The sequence below is a fragment of the Podarcis vaucheri genome (genome assembly GCF_965113315.1).
Source record: "Podarcis vaucheri genome assembly, chromosome: 1".
In the NCBI taxonomy this organism is placed as follows: domain Eukaryota; kingdom Metazoa; phylum Chordata; class Lepidosauria; order Squamata; family Lacertidae; genus Podarcis; species Podarcis vaucheri.
In genome coordinates, this window is record NC_138759.1 from 102,543,644 (window position 1) to 102,569,001 (window position 25,358).

The window sequence follows — 25,358 nt, forward strand, 5'->3', positions numbered from 1 at the left end:
GGATTCTCCTAGTGAATGGCAAATATCCAAGGGCATTTTTTTAAAAAAATATTAGAGGGAACATTAAGAAAGTGTGCGGCACCTACATGTCATACACATACATGTAAAGTTTTGTGGATGAAAAACAGCCTCAAGAGGCTGCAATCTTGAGTGTAGAAGTGGTGAGCATTGAGTTCCTTAAGCCTTTCCCATTCAAAAATGCCCCTAGCTTATTTTCTTCTATGGGATTCCATTGGGATTCCATTGAGGTTTCATTACCTGCTCTTACATGTATACCCCTAAGCATGTAGAATGTTGCACAGTTGATCTATATTATCTTTTTACCTTTCTCCCTTTCAGGCACTTTTCTGTAGCTAAGCTATCCAGATTTCTAGAAGTCCTTTCACAGAACAGGCAGAGTAGAGTACTATGCAGCACTACTTCCACATCTGCCTCTTTGGAAACTAGTCAAAGCTAAGATGAAACTAGGTGGGATGTGTACGGCGTAAGAATTTGGGCTTTTTCTGTGTGGGAGATTTGAAGAGTCTTGTATCAACGTGGAAATTATCACAATCTCTTTGGGGAGGCAGATGCGTCATAAAGAGAGGATTCACAATACAGCTTCACACACAAGCATCAGGTTGTTGAATGCTGACTGAAGAAGTTTCTATAGTCACATTATGAGTCATCATGGAGGTCATCTTTATACTGGAGGCAATTCCCTATTAACATAAGCTAAGAAACCATATTGTGCTGAATATGTAGGCCTTTCATCAGTTTCTGTTCTGTATATCCACCCAACACTCAGCTCCTCTTTCTCAATAAATGCACACGAGAAGTCAAAGATCACATCTACCTGTCTTGGGAATTTGATAGAAAGAGGTTGTCAAGGATGCCCAAAACTGTCAAGAGAATTGAATAAGAATAATCTAAAGTTCTGCAAACATCTGGAGCTAGTAAGGAGTACAAATTTCAAAAAAGAAAAGAGCTATTTTGTTCGGTTTATTTTACACAACGCAAGAAGTGTAATCATTTACAAAGTTACGGTATATGTATAGCAAAAACAAGGCAACCTTAAATATTCAGCATGTGACATACAAAAACCAAGCCATAATAAGTATATTGGCTTGTATTATTGTACGATTCTGTATAATGTGGGACAATAAGCAAGCTTAATATATGCATGATCCTTGTCACAAGGTAAACAGAAAAGATCACCTTGTAATAAGGAGAATTTATTCTTGGGTGCTTTTCTATATTTGATTCTAGCTCTTTTAACATAGTGAAAGACGTATGCATTAAATTTTTTCTATTTGGCTATCCCTAAACCTTACTGGGGGAAATGATTATTATTGCATTATTAGCACTGGAAAGTATTTTTAATTTAATATAATTTTGCATCACTGCTTTATATTAATTTCTGAGATGTACAGTATATTCAGCTTAGAAGGCAATGCAAAATGCTACTTGCAATTCTTGACACAGTTAATATATTCTTTAATTTCTGTCTAATATAGCAGATGTCTAGTAGAAATATATATCATTTTCTCTGTTCAGAAATGTATTTTAGTATTGCTTATTTTGATGGATGCATTACAAGGACTCTGCATAGTTACATAGTCTTTGTGAATTAATTCATGGTGCTAAAGAAAGACAAAGTGATTTACAAACTATCATGAGAGTCAACAGCAACTAACAATGTTAAGGAAGAAGTTGCATCTTTGAAAGAGCACATGTGTTATCTTTAATCTTTTTGAGGCACTCTAGAAAGTTTTATCACATTTTCACAGGCTTTTTAAAGCAGCAAGGCATTGTCTTATAATTTTTCACTATTATGGTATTGGTTTTCCCCCAATACTTTTAGAATAATTACTGCGTACTTCATTAATAATCTGTAGGAATAAATTGTCTCCCAGGTTGATTTTTAATTTCTGAATGAAAGCAGTGGATTGATACTCTCAATAGCCGTTCCAAAGTATTTCTGGCTGTATTCTCTCCTGCTCCCCTTTCTTCTCTGTAGATGTAGTTAAATAAAAGTGATATATGTACACTCTGCAGTAACAGTTGATCATAAGCTGATTTAACAGTTTTAATTCAACTTCATTAGCCTTAGAGGGGTTGGTTTGGGTAAGATATTTTCTTAGGATGTAATTTAGACTTCAATTCTTTTTGCAGCTTCCTCATACTTTTTCTCTGCCTGCTCTCTGTGAATGAAATTACCTTTCCTCATCACAAAAGCCTCAGAGGCTTCCAGAGGAGTTCTGTATGAATTCAACAAGCCCTGATTGGATTCCCAGTATAATGGCTATTTCTCTTTCACATACTCTGAGCACAGAAAACTTGTATCTTGTTATAAAAGTGAACTCAATCTCCCTTTGTTTTGACCTGGAGGGGTAATATGGAGGGACATGCTCAGAGATTGGTGTATTCCCAGTTGAACTGAATCTAAAAGACTAACAAGGAAAAAAATATATCTTTAAAGAGGACATCTGCACCCTCTGTTTTCAAATCCCCATCAGCACTAAATCACCTTGCACTTGGTTGACCAAAGAGCCAATGCGTTTTTCATGTACAAAGTGCATTTGCTACAACCGTTAAATTAAACTCTCTACCGAATGTGAAAATAAAAGCTGCAATCAGAAAGGACATCCAGTTACTTCTTGGGTAAAACAATTATTCCAAATTGTGGCATTTAACATGCCACAACCAAGTCAAGATAGTTATGCCAGTCACCGGGGTTTTTTTGTCGTGTTTTTTTTTAAGCATTATTTTTCTCTCATTAAATTTTGTTCCTGGGCTGCACAAAAGGCTAAATAGGTAAAAAAATGTTTTGCTTCTAATGAAAATGTCTCATTATTTGACTATTGTTAACTCTAGATATTTTTGTTTACAACATTTTCATAGAACTATAGGATAGCTACAGCATTCTAAGAGAGAGATCTGCTAATAATGAACTGCAAGGATGTATAGTATGTAGATTGGACACAATTGATAATTAGACATGCAAGAAAAGTTTAACACAAAAGACCCTCAACCTATAGCACCACCCGTGCAGATCTTCCTTAAACACAAGTAGTATAACAGTGTAGTAGTATATCATTGTTTTTATTTGGCTTTTCAGTTTTAAGCAATGTATTTTACAAATCTCATGTGGCTTGTTCCTTAGAAAGCCATGTGATGTAGGTTAAAACTCTGGAAGAGTGACAAAATGTGTGTTGGAAAGGGGAGGAAAAATAGATACCGTATGCCTATTTCCAGGAGCAGCAGTGCTTCAGCATAGCTCAGCTCCACTTCCTTTGTCCCGCTATTTCTTCCATTTCTCCCATGATTTTTAGGCATGGATCCAAGAGGTTTTTCTTCTGTCCTGCCACTTTCCCTGGAGCAACCCACAGTTTATTGCTGAATCAGAACAAACGTCAATCCGTAGAAGACTCAGTTGACGTTTGTTCTGATTCAGCAGTAAACATCGGGTTTTGCCACGGGAACCTCTCAGACCCATGTCTAGACAACATGGGACAAATGGAAGTATGTATGAGTCCAGAGTGCGACATGACCATCTCTGCCCATTTCTGCTCTGCAAAGCCTGCCCTTGTAAGCTTTGCAGGCATTGACTGCACTTTTATAAGTGGTGATCATAAATTCTGAGGGTGCCTCTTTCAAAGCTGAGCAGGAAAAAGACAAGTGTGATGGAGTAGAGAAAGCTCATGATGAGAATGTTTATGAACTACAGCGCTATAGAAATGTTGCCCTTTTTATAGGGTGTTTCACCTGCTGCCATTCATTTGCTTCTCTGTCTTGTTGACGGTGTGTAGGGAATGCACAGACTGTCCCCATGGACAGGAAGGTTTGCCCTGAAACTCAAGCCACATAAATATAAGCCCAATTTTGTTCATTCTTTTTTTAAAAAATAAAATATAAATCAGTAGTCGGTGTGGATGGGATCCTTCCCTCCCTAGAACACAAATGAACCTTGTGATCCTCCGGGTTATAAATTATAAATGAGGAGCATGCTCATCAGTTATTCAGAAGCAAAGGTCAAAGGATTCCCCCCACCCTTACGTTCTTTAAACTGGATCTCCTTTGATGTCTACACCGCATATACATAGCAATCATTATATCCCACGCTCTTGCATCATTAATGCAACTACAAACGAAACAAGTCAAGTTTTGAATGCCCAGTGCTTCACTATAAGCACACAGATGTGAAAGGAAATCTTGAGCTAGATAAAAACACACAAAACTTTTACTGATGGGATTGCTCCCTAGCGTAACCATGCTTGAAAGCAATGGGGGCAAATTATGATCCTTTCGGGCATAATTCTTGCTCTCCAGAAATTTTCTGTCTTGCTGCCTTTGACTAGCAAAACGGAAGCTTGCTGTATAGGTTAAAAACCAGACGCTGCTGAAATATGCTTTTAATTTCTAATCATACGACATTACCACCTTGAAACTGGGCAACAACTGTATACTCCATCTATTATTACCTGCTGTAGCTGTGCACTATTACTCCAGTTTAGTTTTGCTTCTTTATTTAATTTGGCTCCTGTCCATCCAACAGGTTCCCAGGGCGGCTTACAAAAAGTTACAATTAAACCAAGCAAAAATTAAAACACACACACACAATACAGCATTAAAATAATGCATAGTAGATTTAAAAGGCTCTTAGTGTGTTGCAAGAGTATATAGGGCACCATATGTATTCACATAGGGGTCCATGGCCATTGGAATCCCAGTCAATCAGAAGTCTTGCAAGGAATGCAACACATGCACACATAGCCTCTTCACACTGATACCAAGCAGTCAGTAAAGTGGTCACTGCATGTGTTGGCTTCTAAGGCACAGAGGCAAAGGTAAAAGGTAAAGGACCCCTGGACAGTCAAGTCCAGTCAAAGGCGACTATGGGCACAGAACCAGCCCATGTATTTACTGCCCCCAGCTATCAATTGCCTTTTGGGTAGCATCACATCAAGACACAAAGCCCGGGGGGCCACCAAGTATAAGTTGTTGCAAAATGGTTATTCAAACTCTAAAATGAAGAAGCCATTTATGTTAAGCATGTTTGTGGTGTCTAGAGACTGAGGATATTCTAAATAGTTAATGGATTATAAATACTCATTTTGCATTCCAAATATTTGCTCCTCAATAAATTTTACTTTAGCATCTTATTCAGTTTTACTATATTTTATTTTTAAAAACATGTATTTGTAAAGCCATTATAGTCAGGTCTTAAGACCTTAGCTATTTCAAATCATCACAGGCTAATATTTTGCAGAAATTTGTCAGCCCTAATTTTATGTTTGCCCTCACCCTTTCCAGAATCAATAATCCTTTAGAGTTTCAATTTGCAGCCCCTTCTCAGGTCATAAATGTTTATGGAGGTCATTAGTTGGGAGGTAGAATGCCCCCAAATGTACAACTAAGAATTAAGTGCAACTATAACCTGAGCTATGTCTATGGGATTCTAAAGAAACAGTTCATGTGATAAGGTAGAGGATGGGTGGGGGCAGGGAACACAAAGAACAAGAAGCTCACCACTGAAACCTAACATCTCCATTTTGGAGATTTAATTGCTCTTTATTTTATTTTTATTGTATCCACTATCCTCAAAAATGCTTATGGACTACTTTTGTGTGGTTATCACAAGGGTTACAGAATGCATTCACATGTTGCCTTCTTAATGAGAAAATGTGTGGAACAAACCAACTGTTTGTTATATTGCCTTTCTGGGGAAAGCTTTCTTGCTCATGGAAGAAGGCAGGAGGTGTAGGCAGCAGTCTCAGCACTCAGTTGTCCCCCTGCAAATGACCTCTGCCCAATACCACCTGTCCTGTCTTGCTGTCATCTCCTGACATTCCAAAGAAATGGTAGTTCATAGCACTAAGGATAATGCATAGTTTCAGATAATTGAAAAATCTCGTACACAAGGCAGTGACTAAATTAGCCTTCAGAAATAATTGGGGGGTTAAAATAGATTTTTCAGTTATCTGAAATCTTTATGTTGGTTCACCATCTTTTTTGTTGACATTTTGCTATTGAACACTTTATGACTTGATACCTGAATCTGCATTAGCAAAATAAAAGGCTAGCTTTGTTGGTGTATTTGATAAACACCCAGGTTTTCTTACTTGCCATTTTTCTTCCCGTCCCATCTACATTTTGCACTTCCTCATTTCCACCCTCTCAATATATTGTGCTCTCTTTCTGTTTTCCCCTTCCTTGTGTTTTTGTTGTGGAAGATGAGACATGTCATTTTTTTCCACAGTGTATGCTAGATGGTCATTTTGCTGATTGTACAGCAGAGAGATTTGAAGCCCATTTGAAGGCTACTAATCAGTCTTTGGAATTTTATGTAAAGGTTGTTCAGAGACCCTAAAAGGCCTTCATTAACATCATTTTGTCCCACTTCCCCTCTCAGGAGAGCTACCACCACAGGAAAAATTAGGGTTGTGTAGTGACCTCAACATGGTCAGCACCCAAGATCTGAATCTTATTTGTCATATGGTTAGGCTACTATTGTCCATGTAGACATTCTGAAAGAGTGTTTATTTGCTCTGGTGTTTTTGACCTTAGTTTAGAACGTCATTCTGTGAAGCATCAAGATCATTGAGTTTTTGTTTTTTTGCTGTACTAACCCTATTAAAATGATGCAAGACCTGCAAAATTGAATTAGTTGGGATGTTGCAATAACATGAATATGTACTAACATTGTGTTTTATGGTAAAATATAAAATGTAGCTTGAAACTGTAAAACGGTTGCTGATGTTTTCATATGTGATTCAAAGCATCATGAACAAAATCTCTCAGGCATTAATTTTACGATGCTTTATATATTTATTTTGACAATTCCGTGTTGTGTCATAACCAAAAGCTATTATTTTGTTAGTGGTTTCAATAGAAATTTGAATGGCCATAATAATACTAAGCAGTAGTGTGATGTTTCTCAACTTTGTTGTCTATAATGACATTCCATTATAGATTAGAGAGGATTGTAAAGAATCTATTATCCCCCCCAAATTAATATTACAAGTTTTAGAAAATCAACATGTTATTTGGTACAGTTTATTCTAATAGTCACTGGCACACTGCAACTCATGAGTTGCTTAGAATATATTCTCAGGATGGAATACAGTGTCTGTCATTGCAGCACAACATGACTGGCTCTTGTGTTGTACTGATATCATTAACTGATTCACGTCACTTCACTGCACCTTCTGAGGGCCTTCTCACCTGTAGAAATGGCCAGAAATTGCTCCCAAACTTGTGTGGTCAGGAGAGCTCTCTCCTGGTTGTACATAAAGCATTTGAGACAAACGAGCTACAGCCTTGAAATCCTCCAGTTGGGTTGGAAAGTCCACCCCCTGCAGAGGTTCCGTGGACCAAGAGGGTTCACTGTGGGAAGGGGCTTCCCCCTCAACCATCTTTGTATATGCTGCCTCATCATTTGCAGGCCTCCCCTATCCCTTGGCTGCCTCGGACAGCTTTGCACAGCCAGCAGAAGTCTGGACAGAATTTTGCCATTTACAGCTGTTAATTATTGAGGCTCCATGATTTCTGGTTGCAAATGCTTCCTGTCGCGGGATGAGGTCCTAGTGGAAACTTGTCCGGACCTCACAGAGCTGTCATTTCAGGAGTTTGGGTGGTGTGTGTCTGTGTGTGGGAGCAACAGATGGGCTAGCATTAGTCAGGAATGCTCCTCCAGCTTGGATTTTATTCTGAACAGGGGGGGGGGGGAATGAATTTTCACTGCTTGTATCTTCATTGAGCTGAGCTTTTCAAGGCCCTGAAGCTCTCATCCAGGCCAGACTCTAGAGAACTTCATCAGCATCTGTACATTTCTGTGTATGTTGACACTGGTCATATTGTTCATTCAACAATATTTTTATTGTGTCACCAACTGTGCTATTACCCCTTTACCTTCTTTTTAGGCTGGTAGGATGGTGGGGTCATGACTTCAAAACCCGGTTTCTCATGGAAAACAGTATGTATATTTCATATTCATTTTTATGTAAGGATTTATTTTATGGTTTATATAGATTGTATAATCAGATTCTTTCCCCCCAACCATAAAAAGAACAAACAATGACCAAGAAGGCCACATTCCTACTTCTGATTTAACAGGCCTTTGCAGAGCGAAGTTTTATGTCATTTTTTGAGTTGCTGTACTTTACAGCCTGGTGACTCAATATTAAAATGTTTTTAAGATGCTATATCATTTTGCTATGTTGTGATTTGCTGAGCTGAAAGGCTTTTGTAATAGTGAGTAACAATTATTCCTTGTCCCACAAATCCCTGGGCCAGAAATAGAGAAGGCCAAGAACATGTCAGATATATATATTATTTCCAACGACTTAACATGTACTAGAGCATAAACTTCTGCCTGTTTCACGGCAACAGGGATGGCAAAGAAAGCTTCTTTTGCCGCTTCTATTGCACTCTCAAGTAGCTGTCCAGCAGAGTTTTTCTGAGTGGTGAGAGGTTTGTTAACATCTCTCCTGATAAATGGGATGTTGGCGCCCCCTGAAGATTGCTGTGACATGTTTGCTAAGCACTTGAATTATAAAAGTATTAGTCTTCACAAGAACTTGAATGTTCTGGTTGTGCAGGTACAAATGAAGTGTCCAACACACCACCTGGTCACATTTTATGGGATCAGTTTCATTTTTTGAGGCCTGAAAATGTGAACAAGGTGGTTGCAGCTGTCAGCCTTCTTGATTTGCTCACTTTGCCTAATAAAGGCGAGCTGGGTGTGGTCAGGTGGGTCTAGGGTGTGGTGAATGTCTCACTGTGTGGAGGAAAAGGATATACTGCCGTGAAGAAGAAGATGGTATTGCATCTACTCCTTAAAAACCGATGTTGGACTCAAAGGCTTTTGACAGCTAATACTCATTGCTAATACTTTTTTTTGAGGAAGGTGCTTCAGCTGCAGCAACTCTTGGAAGATACTGATTCTCTTTAACCTTCCCAGGATAGGTTCAGGCCCATTTCACGGACTGAATCATAATCTGTTGCCCCATTGACCTTTATGGAGAGAGGGGTAGGACTGCAACCCTGTGGCTTCCACTCAATATTTTGGCTGGTTTTGATATAATGAACTATGGTGTTTTATTAGGCTGTCTCTGTGGGAAAGAGTTGAGAGGCTTTGTTTTGCAACGGTTCTGCTCCTACCTATGGCAGGATCCAAAGAGCATAAGGTGATTATACCATGAATCCCTGGAGTTCTGCCATAGGGAACCATTTCATTGCCAAAGCTAGTTTAACTTCCAATATGAAGCTGTTGGGAGCAGTTATGTAGAGATTTGGAGCCTGGTGTCATCAATATGTGAAGTTGATAATGCTTAGCTATATTTCTCTAAATTTTTTGGGGGGAGGGGGGCATGCAGGTCCTAACCAACGCTGTATGCATTGTATGTATGATGCCTGTATGCCTTGGTACACTGGATGAGGGCTAACAAAACCAAAAGTACTTTCTGACAAGATGGAAGCCCTGTGAGTGATTGGTTCTTCGTTCTGGGAACAAACAAAAGCTAGGGATCTAATAGAATGTGTTCATCTTGCAGAATTGCAACTGAGCCCTGGCATCAATGGATTTCGACTATCAAACCCTTCGATTTTATTGGTGTGCGCCCTCCATGCTAGTTTAGAGGTGAGCAATTACATTTTCATGACAGATCAAGTACAAACAAATGAAGCAATTTGTGTAGTATTAACCTACATTGTGTTCTATACAGCAGTTAAACAAAAAGTCTGGTTGAAGACTAATGTAATATAAAAAGGATGATCTCACTGCTATGAATATACTGCCAGCCTTAACATCTGCTTGTAGCAAAGCAGTGAAGAGAACACTGGAATTCTTGCCTGGTTGCTGCCTCTACCATGGTTTTAAAAAAATGCCACTCCTTCCCTTCCCCAGAGTGGCTGGAGAAACCCAGCCATATGGTCAGGGTAATAATAATAATAATAATAATAATAATAATAATAATAATAATAATAATAATAATTTTGTGCCACATAACTTGCTTGGAGGAGGAGAAAGCAGAAATAGCATCTTGATGGAATGCTAGAGACAGGCATTAATTTTAAAACAAAGCTGAAGTATGTTCTAGCACCATGAATTCTTTTTTTAAAATAATGAACCTGTCTTCAGCTAGTTGTCACTTATACTAAAGCAGCACTTGTGTGTTCACATGTGGATTTTTATTTTTTTGGCAAGAAATAAAGAGGTCAGATAGGTGTCGTATACAGCTACTGGTGAGCTGAAAGTCCCTTAAGGATGTTTTCCCAGTGAAAATAGGGTGGCGCTGTGGGCAAAGAGAAAGAAGAAAATACAGAATTAAGGGGGGGATTGGTGCATTGGGATTTTCTAGGAAAAGTAGTAGCAGTGCCCCTTCCCCTCTTCTTGCTTTATAAAATAATTTTGCTGCTGCCAGTAGTAGATGTCACCATCCCTTCTCCCCCAACAGTATCCTAGTACATTGTCCCAGGCAAGGAATGTGCTGTCTGGATTGTCATTGCTTTCAGTGGCAACAAAAGTACAGTATGTTTAAAGTTAAGAAATTGTGTGGAGAGGGTGGGTGTGCTGCCAACATCACTTCTCACAGTAAGTCCCTTTCTCCTGAAAATAGTTACTTTATGCCCAATGGAGAAAAATAGCCAAAACAGTCCCAACTTTCACAGCTGTGAATGGGCATTCAAAATATTCATCTCGGCCTTATGGGGCTGACTTACAAATATTAATTTGAACTAGCCATATCTTGGATCACAACCATCTGCTCTTCCTTAACATCACTTAATTTTGAATGTTTTACACTACTAGACACATAGTGCCAAGTCACTAGGTCATTTCCCCCATTCTTATAATGGCTACAAAGTAAGACTGCTTCATTTCATAAAATTTCCAGGGTCATTTTCACTTGCATTTCAAGATACCTTTATATTTTTTCTGTTCATTGCTTAGCAGACTGACCTGGACTATGTACCAAAAGGCCAGGCATGTGACCACAGATGTTTGTATCTTGACATACATCTAGCAGTCACCCATAATGTAGAATAAGACCTTATGGCTCCCTTGCTTGATTTATCAGTTGATGCACAGGAGAACAAAATGAAGGTAGATGCGAAATTTAAATGTGTTCTAAAAGTTTCGCTTGTGAATCTGCAAGGTTTCTACAAGGAAGTAAAGTGTGCGTCCAATACAGATACAATGGAAATGGATAATGTATCTTGGAACAATATTTGAGATAGGGAATCATTATTGTCCCAACTTCCTTCTCATATGTGAGTTCCTAAGGGGGAAAATATTTTCTCAGAGCTTAAAAGAGAGACCTCTATCAATTGTCATTTCCATGCACAGAATGTCTAGTGTTCTGTGATGATTCCTGAAATTGGCTTGTTTGCAGAAAACCATCAGCGATCTTCAGGATGGGATTATATAATGATGTTGACTCATAATGCCACTTACATGCTGATTTCTGTCAGATGCTAATTTAGTGCATGCATATTTGAATGAAAAATAATATTTTATAACTTTCTGTAACCTGCAACATTCAAAGTTTTTAAAACGTACTTGTATTCATTGCAGCCTTTAGTTGTCTGTTAGGGACATTCTGAATCCATCTGGGGGAAAAATAATTTTCTAAATGCTATCATCAGTCCTAAATAAATAAAGCCAGAGAATTATCAGTAATTTTACTGTTTGCTTTTCCTGCTCTGAAAAATTGCAAAGGGGCACGGCAATACTTTTTCTTCTGTTTGGCAATTCATTTTGCTTGTCCTTAAACATCTCTTGTATTTTTGTAAACTTTATGTGACCTTAGAGATGCTTCTCCGCTCTGACCCAGATGGTGCTGTTCATAAGGGGGAGGGGGAGCAGCCATTTAGCCCACGGCAGGGGGTCAAAGGCAATGAGAGCTCATCAGTTTCTATGGACTTGCCTTTTTGCGCCTGTGTTCCTCTTTTGGCACAGTCAGGATTCCCTTGTGCTAATTGCTGTAGTACAGTGAAATAGAATGTGTATCTGGCAAGAGATGGCTTGCAAAATTGTTTCCCATCTTGCTCTGGGATGCATTAAACAGAGGGTACAGCTTCTAAAGAAAATACTAAGCAATGTAAGTGTAAATGCACAGCAAGGACAATCTCTTGCCTTTTGCGAGGGGAGAATGTTTGTTGTGGGGACATTATTCCTGGCAGCATTCCCACACCCCTTGCAAAGTCACAAGTGAATAGACTTTATATGGCCTAATCTTGCAGAAGAAACCCTAAGTTTCTGCAACCGTAGGCAGCTTCTACATAAAGGTGCACAATATTTTTACCCCCTTGTGCATCCACAAGTCTCAGTGCCATTAAACTGGTGGCATTCTTATTCTCAAGGCCACCCTCCAAGCAGTGTAGGGTACAAGTTCCAAAAAACAATCGTCTTATGCTGTTCCTAGGGAAGAGGGAGAAATTCAGTTCAGTTCACATTTAAAGGCAAACCTGCCTAACTGCTTTCCGAAACAATATTCAAACTGGAACACGGCCATCCTTGAAATTCACTCTTCTCCAAATTTTGTAGCACAGTTCTTCAGCTAAGGAATGTATATGCAAAAAAATGCATGTACTAGAGTCAAGTGTGCATAAAAATGTAAACTTTAGCAAAAATAAGAGAAAATGTGTTAGATTAGGGGAAACTGCTTTGGAAGATGTTTATATTAGGCAGGATTGCTTACATTGAGTATATTAGGTAGAAATTCACACTACAATTCTGGTGAATTTTCATGACATTTAAAGAAAAAATTCAGAGTGATGTGAGAATGTGTAGAAATGAATTTAAGATTGGAAAATAAGAAACAGAGAAGAACATAAACTGAAAGATTCTCCCATCCCTAGTCGTTCCTTTCTAGGGATGCGTCTGTTCTTCCTTGGAACTACAGCAATCAGATTGAAACAACAATTTCATTAGATGATAATGAAAAGATCTTTGCTTGGTGCCAAAAAATAGAACAGACTTAGAACCAGGAAAATCTCCCTAGGATAGCACCACCAAGAAGCCACTATCACCAGTCATTACCCATCTCGCATCAGCCAAAACGGGGACCAGAAGAAGGGACTTTAAATATAGCTGTACTATGAGGATAACATTTCTGACCTAGTTTGCATTGCTCTTATAAGGATTACTGAGAGAAAACATTTTTCTCCTGAGCACAGCATCTGCATATTCTGGACAGCTTGAGAATGAAACTCACAACGGCATTCATACATTTATGTTCACAAATGTTCTTCCCAACCATATGAGTGCTCTTGTGCACTCAGGTGCAGATATATCTACTTTCATTAAAATGACTGGCTTTATTTCTGATACTAAGTTTTTATCTTACAATACTCAAAAGTCACTTTTTGCAAAGCTAAAGTAGATCATAGGATATAGGCTTTGTAGAGAAGGATGCAGTTTACATTTGTCTGGGCTCTCTTTGTTTTGCTGCAATGATGTAGTTGTCTGTTTTTATTTTAAATATAGGTATTTGGTCAAACTACAATGAAACTCCTGAGAAGGAAATCCATTCTTCTGACTGGTTACTTGGAATATTTGATAAAGCATTACTATAGTGAAGATACAAATGACCCCGAGCAGCCCTTTGTAAGAATAATCACGCCTTCCCAAATTGAAGAAAGAGGATGCCAGCTCACACTGGTCTTTTCAGTTCCAATTAAGGATATTTTTAAAGAGTTGGAAAAAAGAGGTGTCGCTGTAAGTAACCAAGGCTTCGCATTGCTTTATTTAACAAAGATAGTGGGCTGTGTGATAATTCTAGAATTGCTTCTATTCACCGCTGCTTAGGTCAGAAGGAAGAGGGGGAATCAGAATACCGATATGGTTCTTCAAAACACATAAATTGGTTTATGGTGGTGTTATTATGTTTGCCCTGGGGGACAAACAAAATAAAATATATAAGGTGATACCTTTATTGTAGACTTCCCCAGCAAAAATAAATGTGTGCATGCAAGAAAAGGTATCACTTGACTATCTTGAGCATTTTAAGGCTTAATTCAAATCACTTTTGAAGCTGTCTATATTGTATTGGACTTATAGTAGTGGCACTGATTAACTGAGCTGGTGTGATGGCCCGGAACGCTCACAGAACTAAACAGTTTGCAGTTCAGCTTCTGGAAGAGAACAGAAAGTTGCCAGTTGGGCTAGGATTAAAATCTTGCACAGGAATAGATTAAAGACTGGGGAGAGGTCCCAAACAGGAACTGTAGAGGTGAGGAGGCTGAAGGTAGAATGCAGAAGAGTGAGTAATGGGCTGAGTAGTTAGAAGAGAGTGTAGTTCAAAAGGAGTTGAGAGTAGAAGACAGAGGAAATGGAAAACTGAGGCAAGAAGGGACTAGTTGGAGAAAAGGATCTGAAGCAAATCCACAGCATTAAGATTAAGAGTAGTTGTGTGCTATGGAAGGGGAAACGAAACTGTGAAGGCATCTGCCCAGGAAAGAGGGGGTCCCGCTTGTCACCTTCCTCATATCTTGCTAGCCACTGACAAAACAAAAGTGAGATGTTTTTACAATCTACTAGAAATGGCTTCTTAACGTATCATTTGAAAGGGCGGTATGTGCCTATGTGTTTCAATAATATGCTGCCATGACAGTCTCTCAGCTATTGCTTATTTGTAAGATAATGTAATGCACAAAGTCAGAGGCAGCTTCCCTGACCTGACCTACTTTATCATTCTTGCTCTCCACTGCCACTATATTTCCCACCCACAATCCCTTTTCCTCACAAGAATTCTCAGAATCCCAGAGCACCAACATTCTAGAACAGCAGGTCTTTGGGGGCCACCACCACAATTCCCTTTTCTTTTAAGAACCCAATCCTGAAAATCAGTATTAACTGATTAGACACATGACTATTAGTTTCCTACATCTTCCCTGTGTAGGAAATGACAATCTGGGCTCCTAAAGCAATGGGATTTCTTATTCCTTTATTTCTGCATTGGTCCTTGTCCTCTGGCATAGGGTGTGACTATGCCAGAGCTCAGAGGTCTCTGAAAACATTCTGATGCATATAGCAACTAGTTTCCAAATATCACATAATAACTCATTTGTATTAATTTCTCTTCCCCTTGTCCCCCTGATTTTTCAGCTTGGAATGGCAAAACATGAATTAGTATCTACCTTCCCTTCTAAAAAAAAAGGCTTATTGTGGTTTTAACATCCCAACCCTACACTTAGTTACATAGCAGCAAGCCGCATTAAACATGAGACTTACTTCTTTGAGTAAACCTATATAGAATTGCACTGTAAAATATACCATGGAAAAATCAATACCAAGAACCCTAGCTCTCCATCTTTCCCCTCTATTCTCAGTTTATATGGGCCAGAAATGGGAGAAAGCATTGCATTTGGCCAGCATTATAACAGGAGCACAAACTTTATGTTAGCTTTGCTGCTTTTGGAGTTTGGCAAACAAATATGAAGCTATATTAATTTGCTAGATGTTTATTGGCTGTTTTGCAGTGTGACATTCGGGAACCCAATGCTCTCCGTGTTGCCCCCGTTCCTCTCTACAATTCTTTCCATGACGTGCACAGATTTATTGAAATCCTGGGATCTGCAATGGCATCTGTAAAGCAAAGAACAAACACTGCAGCACTTTCCTGATCTTACTGACGGTGCAGCTATACTTTTTAATCTCTTACTAAGATGCATCAATGCTTCTGAGCAATTTTTGTTTGTTTGTTTGTTTCTCTTGGGCTGGGCTATATGTATTCCATCCATTTGCCCCAAAAGATTAATTTTGCTTGGATAGTTATTTACAATAGATACACTTTTTATTAAAACTCATTATTTCTACTTATTTGGGCTCCATAAATTAATATGCTTTATGTATTTTAATAGGGTTAGTCTTTAGCATTCTAGATACTTTCTTCATTTAGATAATTCTGGTTTACTTCTGACAGGCGAAACAGAAAGACAGCTGCAAACCTAATCTTTGTCTAATGTCACTGTGTGGAATAAGGCACTATATACAACTCTGTGGATATAACCTGCATTGGATTTTAATTTGCGCTGAAATTGTATTCATAAACATCTAAGTAGAATTTAAGAATTCACAAATGACTTAAGTTTTAGACATCTCAACTTTTGTTTAAATGTATTTAGCGTTTCTCACAAACCTTCTGCTGAGTTGCTTTGCTCACTTATAGCCGTTTATGAAGGATTTACAGCTCCCCTGGATACCCAGGCAAAATAATGGCCCAGAAGCCTGCTTCTTTAGAAGAACAGATCCAGGGGGATCCTGGTCTATATCTATTTGTGCTCTTGTGGTCATCAAGGTATATGTGTTGACATCGTACCTCTGACATTGGTTTTAAAAGAATGCCAATCTTCTGGAATGCTGAGGCATCCTACTGTTTTGTTCTTCAACGTGCTCAGTGATTGTGAAACACTTTCATTAAGCAAGTGGGGCTTGACTCCTAATTCAGTGTAGAATCATGGGCTTATCCTGTAAGTGCACCAGATGTGGTATGATTGAGGCAAATGTATGCTGCTTAGTAAACTGTCACTGTAATCCACCACCATATCCGTCTAATCACTGGGCCATCTGAAAAATATTTAGACATTATGCTGTCTGAATATGTAAGGAGCAACAAGAGACCAACATTTTGTACATCAACCATCAGTGTATATTGCACCATACTCACTTTATCCCACTGTAACAAACTTTGCTTTAATCTTGTACTTCAGGGGTTCCCCCTCCCCCAATATGTTGCATATGGGGAACTATAATCTATAAAGTATACATTTTGTATGAGAGAAATATGGCAAAATGAGTTGAGTGTGAAGACAAAGGAAAGGTGGAGAGCACAGTTCTGGTAAGTCTTGGTGACATGGTATCTAGATAGCTGGTGATCCTTTAGTCCTTTTTAATACGTTTTTTTTCTGAACGCTTACTGGATATTCATAAAAATTATCTGGGTTTGTGTTTGAATTCAGCCATGATGCTATAGCCAGTTCTGAATGGATGTATTTGTATAAGACAGCTCTCTGCCAATACTTAATTTACATGGGTATTCTTACAACATTTTCAGTGTACTGCTGATACCATGTGTGAATAAGCCCCAGGAAGCCTATGATAACTTACTGTGCTGTATAACATTCCATATATGCCACTTATTAAATAATGAGGAAAATGAGGACTTTAAAGAGTAACTTTTAAAAAGCAAACTTTTTTTTTTTTTGCAGAATTGTAACTCTGGAAATTTGCATTTTTAGTTACAGCAGGTAGTAAAGTCAAACCAATGGAGAATAACAATAACGGCTGCCTTCTGCATTGTTTTTGCTGCATTAGCAGCACTGAACTGGCCCCTTCAGGACACAAGCCTGGGCAGTGTGTTTGGAGGTCCTGGGCTGTTCAGATAACAAGACCCACCCCCCTCGGCCTTGCTGATGTGGTCCACAGGAATAAATTTGGTACCAGCTTGGCTGCAGGAGTTGCCAGAAGGAAGTGTATAAGACACCATCCAACCATCTTAGGGAGTCTACTCTGGATTTGTGTAACTCCTTAGCCTTTTATTTTCCTGAAGATGTCCCACAAAGCAGTGGGTACAGATTTTTCCTTGGGGTTTACTCCTGAAGCAGGGATGCGGGTGGCGCTGTGGTGTAAACCACTGAGCCTCTTGGGCTTGTTGATCAGAAGGTCGTGGTTTGAATCCGTACGATAGAGTGAGCTCCCATTGCTCTGTCCCAACTTCTGTCAACCTAGCAATTAGAAAGCATGCCAGTGCAAGCAGATAAATAGGTACCCGCTGCGGCGGGAAGGTAAACACCATTTACGTGCACTCTGGCTTCTGTCACGGTGTTCTGTTGTGCCAGAAGTGGAAAGTTGTCTGTAGACAAATGCTGGCTCCCTCGGCCTGAAGCGAGATGAGCTCTGCACCCCATGGTTGCCTTTGACTGGACTTAACTGTCCAGGGGTCCTTTACCTTACTTTTACTTACCTTACTCCTGAAGCCTTCCTCACAAATGAGTATAGCTGCAAGGCAGCAGAGGTTTAAGATCAGAGTTTTCATTCTCCTAGCTGGGCTACCTTCCCAGGTTGGTGAGCCCCATCTGCCCACATTTCCGTCTGCAACATGCACTGTAACCAACTTCTTTTACCATTTGTCCCACTACTGGTCTCATCCACTCAATCCGCCAGATTCATATGCAGGGGAAGTCCCTAATTCACCAAGAGTTTGAGACCCATAGGCTACCCTCACCTGGTTTAACCAGCCAGCCAAAGCCATTTCCTGGGGTTTTACAGCTTCTAGGATCCACAGGTGAGAGTTGAGTGCATGGTGGGGACCAAAGGTGGTGAAACTAGCCCAGAAGGAGCATGATGTCTCCTCCACCAGAAGTACTACCCCTTCCCTAACACCCCATACACCCCAGAAACAGTGTACAGTACAGTAAGACAAAATACAAAAGATTAGACTCTAAAACTCAATAAAACCATTTATATAGTTCTACAAGTAAAATTTCAAAAAAACTGAGTAACCAAGGAAAGCCTACACACACACGTGCCCACACACACAAACACAGAGAGAATCTTCAGCAGCCACCTAAATATCAAGACACTAAGTAATTGTTTAATTTCAGCTGGTAATTGATTCCAGAGGGTTCAGTTTCTAGTACGAGCTAAGTGTACCTTTGGGACAAGTGGTATGGGCAGTGACTCTGAGAAGCGCAATTGCAGGACAAGGTTATATATGAGGGGAAATTGTTCATAAGGGGTCAATGGGCACTTACCTGACTCACTCTCACCATGTTTCCTTGACTGATTTCCTTGTAGTTTTCTCCTTTGTGCAGGGGCTGGTACACAGGTGAGCCTGTGTTTGACAGTCCTGCAGTCACTAGTTAAAGACCTGTTGCAGACTTGAGTGCTGACACTGTAAGCACAGAACTTTTTGTGTGTTCACATTTACCATATAAATCCACTGGGAGTCTGGGACTGGTTCTGCTACTCTGTAGAATCTATGTCAGAACTGTAGTTCCCCAGCTTGAAGAAGCCGGAGAGAGAAGAATGGGATGGTTTTATTGCTTTGTCAAATGATGCCTTCATATCTCAACACTGCCATTTTCCTAGAATATATGAGCTGCTAGCTCAGACCAGTAGTTCGCATGGTCCAATACAATTGTGATGGGCAGAAGCTTTTCAAAGCTTGAGACAAGTCTTTCTCATCTCAGTTTCCTGGGATTATTTAACACTGAGGCATCAGGAATTGTATATAGGTTCTTGGGGGTGTAAAAAAATAGCTGAAACATACTTTATGCTTCTTCAAGTGTTGTGCTCACCTTGAATGTGTACCTACAACTGACTGGAAGATGATGCAACAGAGCTTCCCAAAGCTTTGATGTCAGCCATGGGCCTTTTGGGGGGGTATTTTATACCAGCTGCAGAACAGCATTTTTCTTCCTAAAATTGTTAGAAAATGCATCTCAAGGAAAATACTCAAACTTAACATTAGGTGTCAGCATTTTACATATTATTTGCTGAGAGTAGATATCCCAGAAGAGCTGCAGCACAGAAAATAAATGTTTCAGGCTTTTATTTCTAAAGCTTTGTGTTACGATAACTGGAATAACAAGAAAAACAACCTGTTCGAGTCAAATAAAACATACGTTTTCATACCTCTATCACAAGCAACTCATTTAAATATCATTGTTTAACTAAAAAAAATGGACTTCTGATGAAATAATACTTTCATGACTAAAAAGAAAAATGGAACACTTGAGTGGAAAAAAGAACAGGATGGATAACCACTTTTTTTTTTTACAGTCAAGTGTTATATAAATCTTATGCAATAAATATAGGAATGTTGTAAAATCATCTACAACCACGTTTTCAGGCATGGTGACAAACTTTTTCTGCTTGTTCGCATTTACTTCATCACTACCTACATCATATTGTATTAGAATATTGAGACCCAACCAAACAAAGTCAAGTTAATGCTTCGCTAACTTAGAAAAGAAAAACCCCACTTTGCATGTTATCAGTAATCATTTAAAAGCAACCCTTGTGCTGCTTGGCAAGCAGTTTTCTTTGCATTCAAAATCTGCATTAATAGATTTAACATGATAGGTGAACTGCAGTACAGATATGTTTGTGCCACACGTGCGCCAATCAAGAAACCATTTTGAAAAAAATACCCAGGCCATGTTTCACAGGAAACTTACATTCTCCTGCCCATAGCTTATCTAGATATCAGAAAATTGTGGTTTCTGAAGTAGTCCTCATGGGAATGGACAATCCAAACAAATCTAGAATATGGAAATAGTTTTGTTTCCTCACCTAATGTGAAATTGTTCCCTTCAAAGTGATCTTTTTGTCAATATTTGTGAAATCTATTTATATGGCTCCTGCAGTTGTACGATGAACTTGATAAAGATCAGCAATTCCTATTTTTTACATTCACAGCATGTTTTTATTTTTTAAAAAACTAACATAAATGTACTATTCTATGCATCATTTTATGTTTCCTGTTAAATATAAGTGAAAATTGATTGGGGCATTTCTCCATGGAATTCTATCTTTATTTCATCATAATTGCTTCTTCTTTGAATAATGACAGATGAACTGCTTCATTCAACTGCAGTTTTTTTAAAAGCTTTGAAGTCACAATAACAGCACCGGATTTAAATCCTGAAGCTATTATTGTGGCAGGAAAGAGATCGGGGGGGGGGATTAAAACTTGGGGTCCTAAAAAGAAAATACTGTATTTTTTGCCCTATAGGACGCACTTTTCCCCCTCCAAAAATGAAGGGGAAATGTGTGTGCGTCCTATGGGGCGAATGCAGGCTTTCGCTGAAGCCTGGAGAGCACGCCCCTGGCTTCGGTTCCCCAAGCTGGGGGACAGCGGGGAGGCGCAGCGCCGCCATCCCGCTGTTCCCTGACCTGGTTTGGGCTTCAGGCAGATATCCGCAAGGCGTGGGAGCCCGGCAGGAAGTCGCGCCGGTCTCCCAAGGCTTGCGGAGAGCTTCCTGTTCTGGGGGCTGGGGAAGCTCAGGCTTCCCCTGCCCCAGCCCCGCGCCTGGGGGGGGGGAATAAATGTTTTTTTCTTTATCCCCCCCAAAAAAACCCCTAGGTGCGTCCAATGGGCCGGTGCGCCCTATGGGCCGAAAAATACGGTAGTTTTATGAAGTAATAGTCATCACTTCTGGTTGTATTCACTACCAGTTTCTGCAACTTCTACATCGCCAAAGTGATCTATCTGCACAGCTCTTAAATGCATTTAATTGTAATAGACGAGGGTCAATATAGTGTTGCATATCGCCCCAATCTCTTGAGTGATGCAAGATTCCAGGGTTTCAGGCGCTTATCCAGAGTTTGTGTTTGTTTTTGCAAAGACAGCACAGCACAGACTGTGGTATCTTTATATTACATGACTTATTTATACATATATACAACTTGAACCTACAGTGGAGGGGTTCACAGCACTAACACCCCAAAAGGCTCGTTTGTCCCATAGCCATAGCCCTGGATTCAAACAGAAATCAAACATTGCTCAGACACACTCTCCAGCTCGCTGGTTTATGTCTAGGTCACATCCGTCTCTAAAACTCTGAAATCTCGCTTTATCTGTTGGGGAAGGGGCCCCCACCCATTTGCTGTCTCACACAAAGCCCCTTAATCCCCCTTAATGGCTCATTACCCAGGCTTTCACCATCACCAGGAGGCTAGCCTGGCTATTCCAAGAATTAGAAGCCTTGATTAAATTGTAACACTTGCTGGATCCAGGGATTAGAGGAGCCTGGCATTCACTTTAACTCCCCAAACTCATAACAATAGTAAGAAAACTTCTCAATGGTTATTTTAAGACTGAAATCATATGCTTTGCAAAAAAAAAAAAAAGTTTTAAATTCAGTGCAGATGCAGAGCTATATTTTGCCAATAAAGAGTTCATTAGATCTTTTCCCTCTCTGACATTTACATCTACTCCAAAGTACAGTTTAATACTCCAAGGTATGAATTTCAAAGTTCCCTTTATCTTTGTATTCCAATTTTCAGCCATTAATCAAATAATATGAAACAGCTTTACAAAAAAAAACCCCTCTAGGAATGGATCACACATTCAAAATGTGCCTTCCAGAAGTTTTTTGAGTGTTATTTTGGAGGGGTGTATGCATGTAATCAATATATGCACAAAATACTTAGATTTTTTATATATATGACAAAATGTGTGTTAGAAAGGTGACAAAATCACACGTACCTCCAACAAATCTTTTTACATGGTACCTCTTAGAAGAATACAAATATGAAGTTATTTACTCGCCTTGGTGGATATATGTACCCATCTCCAGCAGTTAAACTAATGAGTGTTCTTCTGTGTATAAGGCAGACGTAGGTGCTCAGATGATGGACCGTGTCTCTCATGAGACCCAGCCAGTATAGCCAATGGTTAGGGATAATGGGAGTTATAGTACAACAAATTGGGGGCACTACAATGGCAGTTGCCAACCCACATGGCTGTTAATCCATTTGACAAATTCCCTGCAAGTATTGTACTAGCACATCAGAATGTGATTCTAGCCCTGTATGGGGGGAAATTACAGGTATTTTAAAGTAAGGACATATGCTATAGTCACTATTGAGACAACAGGCAGGTAGAATTTGTGTCATGGTAGTACAGTACAAAAGGCTGTGGGAAAAGTTAAGGCATTTAGTCAGCCCTTAATTCCTGTGTGCCCTAATCTGAGGCCAAAGCACATCAGTACAAAAAGATGCAGTGGGTAGTCGAATTGCAGTGGACCCATTGAAAGGAATGGTCTAATGTTAGCTTATGCCCATTGGTTTCAATGGGTCTGCTCTGAATTGGACTAGCGTTGGGAATAATCCTGAAGCTGCAATCTTTTGCCTACTTACCTGGGAATAATCCCGTTGATCTCAATGGTATTTTGCTTCTGCAGGGATATGTAACAAGATTGCACTTTTAAGCAGGGATGGATGAATCAGCTTGTTTCCATTTCAAGCCAGTTTTGCATCCCTTCAACCACCTATAAAATATTAGTTTAAAATGGTACATATTTTTTATATGCACTTTCCCCTAAAATACAAGTTTTGTATGTATTTCCCCCCCAAGAATACAGTGGTACTTCGGTTTAAGAACAGTCCTTTTTAAGAACGATTCGGTTTACAAACTCTGCAAAACTGGAAATAGTGTCCCAGTTTGCGAACTTTACCTCGGTTTAAGAACGGAATCCGAGCGGTGGAAGGGCACCGGCAGTGGGAGGCCTCATTAGGGAAAGCGTGCCTTGGTTTAAGAACGTTTTCAGTTTAAGAACGGACTTCTGAAATGGATTATGTTCATAAACTGAGGTACTACTGTAGTTGGTACAGGCAGCAGAAAGGTAGTAGAGTGAAATGTAACAGTAGGTTCACATTTTCAATGCTCTTCTGTATTGCAGGTTTTTTAAAAACCACCTGCAAGTGGAGATCTTGAACAGGAAGGAGTGGATTAGAAGCTTTTCTCCTTATATGCTAGGTTTTTACACATGGTAGCCCAGTTTAGGCACTCATTTCTCTCATGTGCTGAAAAGTATCAAGGTTCTGCTGGAAGGAAAGGCAGCTGCTAGCCCTTGTAGCCTGTGACTGCTGGGTGAGGTTAAACTGTAATTCTTCTTCCTAAAAGATAGCTACCTTGCTAGAAGATGCCCTCAAAGCTGCAGCTGTAGGAAAGGCGCATCTCCAAAACCTGACAGCAGAAGGTGGCATGGCGATTCCACCCATTCGTTTGCAGAAAGAGGGAGGCTCAGACTGGGGGAAGTGAATGGCCTGCAAATTCTTATAGATCCTCACTGCAGTTTTACAGTTGTCACATTCAGGATGAGAGATTATATTATGTCCACAATCCCATGGAGAGCCGATGGTGAAGTGGGAGCTTCCTCTTGTTATCTCTTATCCATTTCCAGGCATAACAGATAAGTGGAGAAGTGGAACAGTTCACTCATGGGAGCCTAAATTGTGGCTCTTTCTTAATATCTATACAGTATATGATATCCTATGAACAAAACCTTAGCACAGGGAAAAGGGCTGGCTACCTTTGAAACAGCACTCAGTTGAAAGGAAATACAGTGAGATTCTTGACCAAATTTAAATGTTTTTGAAGTTCATTCATCTCTAAATTAGAAATAATTAAAGGGGCCCTCATTAACATGAATAACTTGTGTAACTTTTGTTTTTGAGTTAATCCTGAATCATAAACAAAGTCTCTCCCAGAAAAATATTTAAAATGTTTTACCTTCTGGTGCAAATCTTTACATATGTGCTAATAAATATATAAAATACTGCTTTTCAGCTTTGGAAGCTTAAAAAGTTACGGAAAAGATAAAAAACAGTTCAATTTCATCAACTCAAACATGCAGTGAAATAAGACATTGTTTTTGTAGGGCTGTTCATTCTTTGAACTTAGATGACATTGTCTCAGAGGACAAGATGTTTGATGAGTTTTATACTTTAAAGCCTCTCTTAAGAAAAAATTAGCTCAGAATCTGTTTTGTGTAGAATAGCGTATGTATGCGTGCAGAATCATTCAGTCTTCAAAAGACCAGAGGGGAAACTGGTGTCATCTTCTATTTACTTTCAATATCTCTCTTTTAAATTCACACATTGGGAAATGCTGAAGAATCATAATTTTAGGTGCTTATTTCTTACCAGTTCAAAAAGCATATATGCATCCAGCTGACCTCATAGTGAAGTGATGAGGAAGGGTGTAACTTTGCTTCTTATTTTACGTGAAGGAATAAAAGATCAGATACTTGCTCACAATTCACCTTATGAACTCTATGTGTTTTACAGTGGTACCTCGGGTTAAGGACTTAATTTGTTCTGGAGGTCTGTTCTTAACCTGAAACTGTTCTTAACCTGAAGCACCACTTTAGCTAATGGGGCCTCCCGCTGCCGCCGCGCCGCCAGAGCATGATTTCTGTTCTCATCCTGAAGCAAAGTTCTTAACCTGAAGCACTATTTCTGGGTTAGCAGAGTCTGTAACCTGAAGCGTATGTAACCTGAAGCGTATGCAACCAAAGGTACCAACAACAACTGCCCCATATGTATTTTCATAGTCCATTGTAGAATTAGAAGGGACTTGGAGGGTCATCTAGTCCAACTCTCTGCAATGCAGGAATCTCAATTAAAGCATCCATGACAGGTGGCCATCCAACCTCTGCTTAAAAACCTTCAAGGAAGGAGAGTCCACCATCTCTCCTGGGAGTCTGTTCCACTGTCGAATAGCTCTTTTGCACCTCTTTACTCTGGCTTTTGACACTTGAGGTATACACGTATTTGAAGACCCACCTTACTTTTGTGATTGAAAGTTATTATAAACTGTTTTTAACATTGTGTTTTATATAATGTTGTAACCCGCCTTGGG

General features: G+C 39.5%; 1 protein-coding gene across 5 annotated transcripts in view; it reads left to right on the plus strand.

Moving 5' to 3' along the window:
- The window catches only part of KYNU (kynureninase), a 91,937-nt gene extending 76,132 nt beyond the window's left edge, over nt 1-15,805 (plus strand). For all 5 annotated transcript variants that reach the window (XM_082198998.1, XM_082198997.1, XM_082198995.1 and 2 more), the window contains 4 exons: nt 7,905-7,957; nt 9,537-9,622; nt 13,472-13,702; nt 15,466-15,805. In XM_082198998.1, the coding sequence (XP_082055124.1) occupies nt 7,905-7,957; nt 9,537-9,622; nt 13,472-13,702; nt 15,466-15,609 (514 nt within the window). In that variant the 3' untranslated portion in view covers nt 15,610-15,805. The remainder of the gene's footprint in view (nt 1-7,904; nt 7,958-9,536; nt 9,623-13,471; nt 13,703-15,465) is intronic.
- The last annotated feature ends 9,553 nt before the right edge of the window (nt 15,806-25,358 follow it).